This window comes from Lynx canadensis, chromosome C1, assembly GCF_007474595.2.
Source record: "Lynx canadensis isolate LIC74 chromosome C1, mLynCan4.pri.v2, whole genome shotgun sequence".
In the NCBI taxonomy this organism is placed as follows: Eukaryota; Metazoa; Chordata; class Mammalia; order Carnivora; family Felidae; genus Lynx; species Lynx canadensis.
In genome coordinates, this window is record NC_044310.1 from 3,840,148 (window position 1) to 3,847,173 (window position 7,026).

General features: G+C 62.7%; 1 protein-coding gene across 8 annotated transcripts in view; it reads left to right on the top strand.

Annotated features, from left to right (window-relative positions):
- Positions 1–3,323, top strand: part of KCNAB2 (potassium voltage-gated channel subfamily A regulatory beta subunit 2) — an 85,458-nt gene extending 82,135 nt beyond the window's left edge. For 7 of the 8 annotated variants that reach the window (XM_030327424.1, XM_030327428.1, XM_030327423.1 and 4 more), the window contains one exon: positions 559–3,323. In XM_030327424.1, coding sequence (XP_030183284.1) covers positions 559–648 — 90 coding nt within the window. In that variant the 3' untranslated portion in view covers positions 649–3,323. The remainder of the gene's footprint in view (positions 1–558) is intronic. The other variant, XR_003971205.1, reaches the window with a different exon arrangement.
- Positions 3,324–7,026: the final 3,703 nt, after the last annotated feature.

The following is a 7,026-nucleotide window of genomic DNA, read 5'->3' on the forward strand; positions in this document are numbered from 1 at the left end:
AGGGGCAGGACCCCTCTCCCCGGCTGCTGAGTGGGGGAAGGGCTTTAGGGAGCAGGAGGGGGTAAAACAGAAAGACCCACAGGGAAGTGACGGCAGGCCCCCCGGGAGAGGGCTGTTGATGGTCCCGAGCTCAGCTGCTTGGCTCCTAGATGTTCAGGACGGGTTGAGGGTGAGGGAGAGTCCAGTCAGAGTTAGCCCGTGGGGTTTTGTTACCTGGAAGGGTGGCCTTGCTGTTGGTTGAAATAGGGAAGGCTGGGAAAAGTAGGTTAGGGGTGCGGAGATCCGGTGTCTGGCCCTGGAATCTGTGTTTTATGCCTGCCAGACATAGTTCTAGCACGTTCTGGCATTTGAGGTGCAGAGCGTGTACCAGGGCAGGCTTCCTCTCTGCCCCAGACCTTCTGGAACCCAAAAGCAGCATAGCCCCCATCGGCTTCAGCGGGACGCTGAGGCAGGACAAGCCTGGGCCAGCAGTGGCCGGAAGATTGTCACCCAGCCTCCTCCACAGGCCCGTCCTGTCTCCTTGGCGGGATTCTGATTAGCCCTTGTCCTTGCCCACAGGTCCTTCCAAAACTGTCGTCTTCCATTATCCACGAGATTGATAGTATTTTGGGCAATAAACCCTACAGCAAAAAGGACTACAGATCCTAAGAAGCCCCCGGCCGCTTGCCCGGACAGTTTCCGTTTCCCTCCCAGTCTCTCTGTTCGCTCGCTTAAGCTGTTTTGAAGCCAAGTCAGGGGTGTGGTTTGCATCAAAAAGAAAACATCACGCGGCACGAGACGTTGTGGGGAAAAGATCTCAAAAGTCGCTGCTAAGACACCATTCGCCGCTTCGCGGGACGGAATTCTGACCCGTGCTGGGGAGACCACGCTGACTGGGAAGGGTGTTGGCGCGGTCCCGTCCAAGCTCGCCTGCAGCCCTGCTCACCCTCCTGGAAGAGACCACCACGTTTTCTCCCAGCCTCGGCCTTTCCCAGAGACGCCCCGAGTCCAGGCCAGGCCGAGACCCGGTCGGGTGCTGGGGGCAGCAGGGCTGGCCTCTCCTCTGCTGAGCACCCCCACCTGGTGTTGGGGGTGGGAAAGAGGAAACCAGGTCTGGCTCCTCCCGTGGCCCCTCTGCCAGGACACTGGACATTGGGCAGGGCCTCCCAGGTGGGGCCCTCAACCTCCCTCCTTGCCAAGGGCTCCCGATACTTTACCATGGGCCCGACCTCAGATTCATTCTGCACCCGCTTCTCCACCACCCCCTGCCCCAGCGGGTCTCCAGGGGGCCTTCCAAGCTGCCCCTTGACCCCCACCCCCACCCTTGCTGGCAGGGGCAGAGATCCGGGGGGATTCCTTACCAGTTTGGGGTCCACGGGAAGTTGGGGGGGAGGGTTTCTAACCACGCTCATCGCCCTGGCAGCTTCCTCCCTGCACACAGTTGACGATCCCTGTGCCCAGAGCAGCCCTGAGCATTCGGGAGGGGCCTGAGGAGCAGGCTCCAGCCCAGGTCCCTCCAGGGCCCCACCTACCCTCCTCTCCAGGTGCCCTGCCCACTGCCCCTCTGTCCTTGCCCCAGAATGCCCTGAGGTCATGCATACTTAGCTAGACTGTGGTCGCTGGCTGGCCACATGCCAGGCGGCCCACCTCTGCTCTGCCTGGGTAGTGGCCTCAGGGTCTGCAGAGAGAACACACTTAGGCCCCTGGGGTTTTCCGTGCTGCGTGCGCGGGGGAGCTGGGGAGGCCGAACATCCGGCAGAAGCCCCCACGATCTAGGAAAAGGCCCCAGGAGCCTCCCCCTGGAGCAGTGCCTTCTTCAAGGCCTCAGATCGGGTCAGGGTGAGGCACCCCACATTAGGGTGCTAGGTCTAGGTGCCCAGAGCAGGTTACCCGGGCAAACGGGCAGCAGTACCAACCCCGGAACCACCACATGCACCCTGTGAGGAGGTCAGGACGGCTGGAGCCAGGCATTCCTGGCGATGCATCCACCCCCCGCCCCCCAGCCTGGAACAGGACAGAACCGTCAGCCCCCCGGCTGGGAGGATGAAGGGTACAGGCCTGCAGCCGGGAGTCCTGAGGTACCAGCCTCTGCTGGCTATTTGGAGGCAGGAGCCCACTCTAGGGTGCCTCTGTGTCTCCGGTCCCAGCAGGTAGCAGCTGGCCCCACCTCGACACCCCTCCCCCTCCCCCGCCAACGGTCTCACTTTCACTGCAGCCGGTATGCCCGGTCCTGCTTTGCCCTCCCATCCTCAGAGAGCCTCCTGGCCAGCCCTGGCTGGGCTGAGGCCTGAGAAAGCCACAGACTTCCTGACCTTTATGCTGACCCTGGAGTCTAGAACCTTCCCCCCCTCCCAGCCCAGGCCCCTGGGCTCCTCACCGAATCTATAAGCTGCACACTGTGGGTGTGGGGAGGGGGTGAGCCTATCCTGGCAGGGGCCCCTGGCCTGTGGCCACTGCCCACCACCACACGGGATGGGTGTCTAGCTCCCAGGACAGGCAGGGACCAGGTGCTCTGGGCCAGGCAGCCCCCGTACTGAGGGACCAGATTGCCCACCCCTCACTGGGGAGAGCTGCTGGGCCCCCTTCACACTGCTGCCCCCTTCATGGGGAGCCACACCTGGGAAGGCAGTCCCCTGTTGGCCACATTTGCCCCCAGAGTTGAGCTGGGCCAAGGCCGAAATACCCATGGCAAGGACCCAGGCAGCCTCCCCGTCCTGGGGCACTGTCCACAGTCTGATTCTGAGCTGTCATTTCTCCCACACCCACTTGCAGGGAGGACCCGGCTCTGCTTCCTGGGGGAGGGCCCCTGACTTAGAAGGGGTCTGGTGGGGCGGCGGTCGGGGAGGGAGAGAGTCTGGAAACAAGCTGGGCAGAGTTGGGGCCTGGAGGAGTGTGGCCTGGGACCCAGCACGGGTTTACGCTGGCCGCCTGGTCGAGGGAAGCCTCCCAGCCTCTGGCCCAACCCTTGAGGCAGTTTGCCCCAGGGGACCCCCTCCGGGAATGCCCAGCACCGGAAGGAGGTCCACTCTGGGAGCAGGGGTGGGATCCTTCTCCCTTGCTGACACACGGAGTCCCCCCCCCCCCCCTTTCTCATCCCAGATCCAGTGCAAATCCGAGGTCCGGAGGAATGACAGAGGGGCTTGCTCGGTCTTCTGTCATGTAAATAATGTGCTTTTCTTCTCTCCCCCTTTTTTTTTTTAATGACTGTGGCTCCTCAGCTAACTGCACTCCCTACGTAGGCAGAGACTGCCTCATGCCTCGCGCTTCCAGACGACAGTCAGCGAGACACAGCCACCGTATTTATGGAATGACAAATAAAACCCCAGCCTGTCGGGGTCTGCGGCTTTCTGCTCCTCTCCTTTCCAGGGGCCGGCCGCGGGCAGTGGGGAGGGGAGGAAAAGGCTGCCACCTGCAGGGGCCGGCACACTCGCCCCCGCCCCCCCCCCAATCTTGACCTTGGGGCAAAGGGTAGGGATGGGGAAAAAGGGCCCTGGGGAAGAGGCAGAGACTGGGGACTCTGAGGCACCCCATATCCCAAGTGATTTGGGGATAAGGGTGCCCCCCACTACCCTCAACACATTCTCTGCTGCTGGGAGGCTGCTGTGCCCTCTGGGTGCAGAGAGATCGGGGTCCAGGAAGGTCCACGAGGTGCCACTGGGGGCTCCATGTTGCCCTGACGCCACGTTGTGTCTGTGTTTGGGGTCCAAGTGGGAGAGACAGGCACCACACCTCCTTGCCCCCCCTTTCCCAGCAAGCCCCTCAGCCTCATGAGGCCATGTCTTCCCAGGGGGGGCGGTGGTTTGGCTTCCGGTGACACCCCATCCCCCACATTCCTCTGCCGCCTCCAGCCCCCACCCCCATCCTAGATCATTGGGAATCTAGGAAAACACAGATTCTATCCTTTCCCAAAGGATTTATTAAAACACAGAAAACAAAGACATACACACAGAGTACAAAGTAAAGGGGATTGTGTCGGCTGCAGGCTCTGTCCAGCCTCTCCCGTGTCCTGCCAGGGACCGGACGGGTCGCCACTCACGGGGGCTCAGCTTCCAGCTCCAGCCCCCTGGCTGGGACCCTCCCAACTCACCCAGGCTCCTTTGCTGGCCTGGGGGTGTACCCAGGGCAAGGGGCCCGGCCCCCTTAGCTGGGCCAGATGCCAGCCTGCGCGGGAACTGCTCCCTCATACCCTCATGGCTCCAACACACAGGGAGCAGGACCCCCCCTCATCTCCGCACACAGGAGCCGAGGGGGGCTGGGGCCCCCCTGTCCACGTCAGGGGTTCAGGACATACACACACACCCAACGGGCCCTTTCTGGGTTATCGCACCTAAAAAAATACTTTGTTTAAAAAAAATCTGAAAACTAAGAAAAAAACCCAAAACACAACGCCAATGACTTTGGGCTGATGCACCACGACCTGTAAACTTCCAGAAAGAGAAAATGGGGCAGGAGCCAGCTTCCTCGACGGAGGTGGTAGTGGGCACAGAATAGCCGCAGGTGTTGGGGGGGGACCCGAGGCCATGGCCAGGCCATGACCTGACCCCCGCCTCTCGGCCAAGTCCCCCACTCCCGCCCCAAGCTTGGAGGCGCTCCTGTCCCTGAGCCAACCCTCTACGTGAACCTCCCCCCTCAAGCCCTCAAGAGCTCCGGGACCTGACGCGAGAGCAAGAGCTACCGTGTCACTGGGGCAAGGCTCATCCAGCCACAATCTGGGCTGGGGAGGCCCCAGAGGACCCTGGGAAGGATCCCCCAGAGAGCAGGAGGGCAGGCACCTACACCCCTTGTGGGTCTCAGCAGGACCTTGGTCCTAAGTTGAAGAAAACAAAGGAACTCCCAAAGGTGGCTTACAGGGAGGGTCTCCTCACATGGGACACACTTCCCGGGGCAGGCATGTGCGGGGGGGGGGGGGGTGGTGAGGGGGGCCCTTCCGGACGTGGTCAGTCCAGCCCAAGCTCCCCTCATCACCTGGGAGCCCCCGTGGCCCAAAGGTGGCTTGACAGAAAGCCTACTCAGCACTGGTTTAAATGATAGGGTGGCTGGAAACAAAAATGCGGGCTGGCACTTTAGGATTCTGCTTGTACACAAAGACCCTCATTCTGCCAGCAGCAAAAACCAAACCCAGCCGGAAGATGCCAAAGACAGGGGACACCGCACCCGCTCGCCACCACTCTTGGCTGGAGAGAACTGATAAACTAAGAAGAAAACAGTCTGAGATCCATTTTCCTCTCCCAAACCAGCTGACCAGACAGCCACTCCCCAACCGTCCAAAGCCCCCGATCCCGGGCCTCTGGGGGACGCTGGTTGCAGAGAGCTGAGCCCTTCCCGGATCTGGCCATCTGTGGGTGCCTGGCTCTGGCCCGGGGACAAGGGCAAGGGGGAGGTCTGGGATGGAGGCAAAGATGGGGGGCACAGAGGGAGGCTTCCTGGGGAGGAAGGGCTGACAGCAGGGGGGACCACCAGCCTTTGGGGCCAGACAGTAGAGATGCAGAGCCCTGCCCCGCCCCCGTGTGCCTCCCGGCTGGACACTCCGGGCCCATCCGCAGCGGCCAGGGAAGGTCAGCACTGTTCCAGTGAGGCCAGCCAGAGGGCCGACCAGAGGTCTGGGAGGGGAGCATCACAGGGCTTGCGGGGGGGGGGGGGGGTGCCTACCTCGCCCGTGGCCCAAGCCAGGAGCCTTCGCAGGAGGCACTGACCACAAGACACAAGCACGTGCACGTGGCACTGGAGGAACCACAGCGGACAGGGACGACCCTGCCCTCCCCAGAAGGCGAGGCCAGTGCTGCTGCGCACGTGTCCTGGAAGCCGGCGGGCCACCTTCCAGATGCTCGCCGCTGCCCCCACCTCGGTGCTTGCGCTGCATCAGCCTTGGGGGCTTTCAGAGATGCTGAAGCGAGGGGACACCAAGATGGGAGAGGTTTTGGGGCCCAGCCCTCCCGTGGTGCACAGAGAGCCACTTACAGAGGACACCTGGGTCCTGGGACCCTGTAAGGGCTGGCTGGCTGCCCAAGAGGCCCCAAGACAAGCCCCCAAATCCTGGCCCCATCCTGGATTCTATACCCAGGGCACTTCCCCAGGAAGCCACCCACCCACGGCTGGGAAACCTCCTTCCGGGCCGAGCGAGCGCAGAGGAAGCATCAGACACAGACAGGCCCGGCCTGGCTGTTCCTCCCCGTCTGCTGGGGCCCTCGCAGGAGACAGGGGGTGTTCCCGGCAGGAAGCCCGGGATGCTCGAGGGTCATCGCGTCCAGTCCCCCGTCTCCAAGCAGAGCTTTCTTTCCCCAGGCCATCTGATAACACGGCAAGGGCGGCTGTGATACCGGCCCCAGCGGCAAGTGACCACATGGAGGCCTCTCTGGGGACAGGACGGCAGGGAGAAGCCCAGGCTCCAAGGGGTGGCCCTGTTTCCTTGCATCTGTGGCCATGACACCGAACAGGGAGAGTTTACCTGGAGGTGGGTGTGATGGGCCTCCCAGGGCACAGGGCAGGACCAGGGTCTCCTGGGCCACCCTCAGTGCCACTGTGACCTTCCCCGCTAGGATGCTAACCACATCCCGGCAGAGAGCAAGCCCCTTCCCACATAGGCCAAGAAAAAAGCTCTAGGAGGCTCTTCCCCTCCCTCCCAGGAGCACATGCTAGGCCTGCCTTGCTCAGATAAGAGTCCGGGGCCCGCAAGCCACTCCGGGCCAGGGCCAGACGCCTGCTGACCGGCCCCCTCCCCCACACAGATAGCACATACCTGGTGGTCTCCAGCCCTGGGAGGAAGGGGGTGGAATAACCCCCTGCCCTGGGCATCAGCCGAGGTCTCCACCCTCGGGCTGGGCAGCTGCTCCCCAGTCCTGACCCACCCAGCACTGGAGAGCCCCAGGGAGCAGGGGGCCAGGACACGGGTGGTCAGGCAGTATGGACGGGATGGGGTGGGCGGGAGCACAATGAGGGCTGCCCAGGCGGACCGAGTCCATGGGGCAACAGCAGGGCTTCTAGAATCTTCCCTTGCAGTCTGGAGCCCGTTGACAGAGAGAGACGTTAAGTGTAGCAGGTCAGACCCCC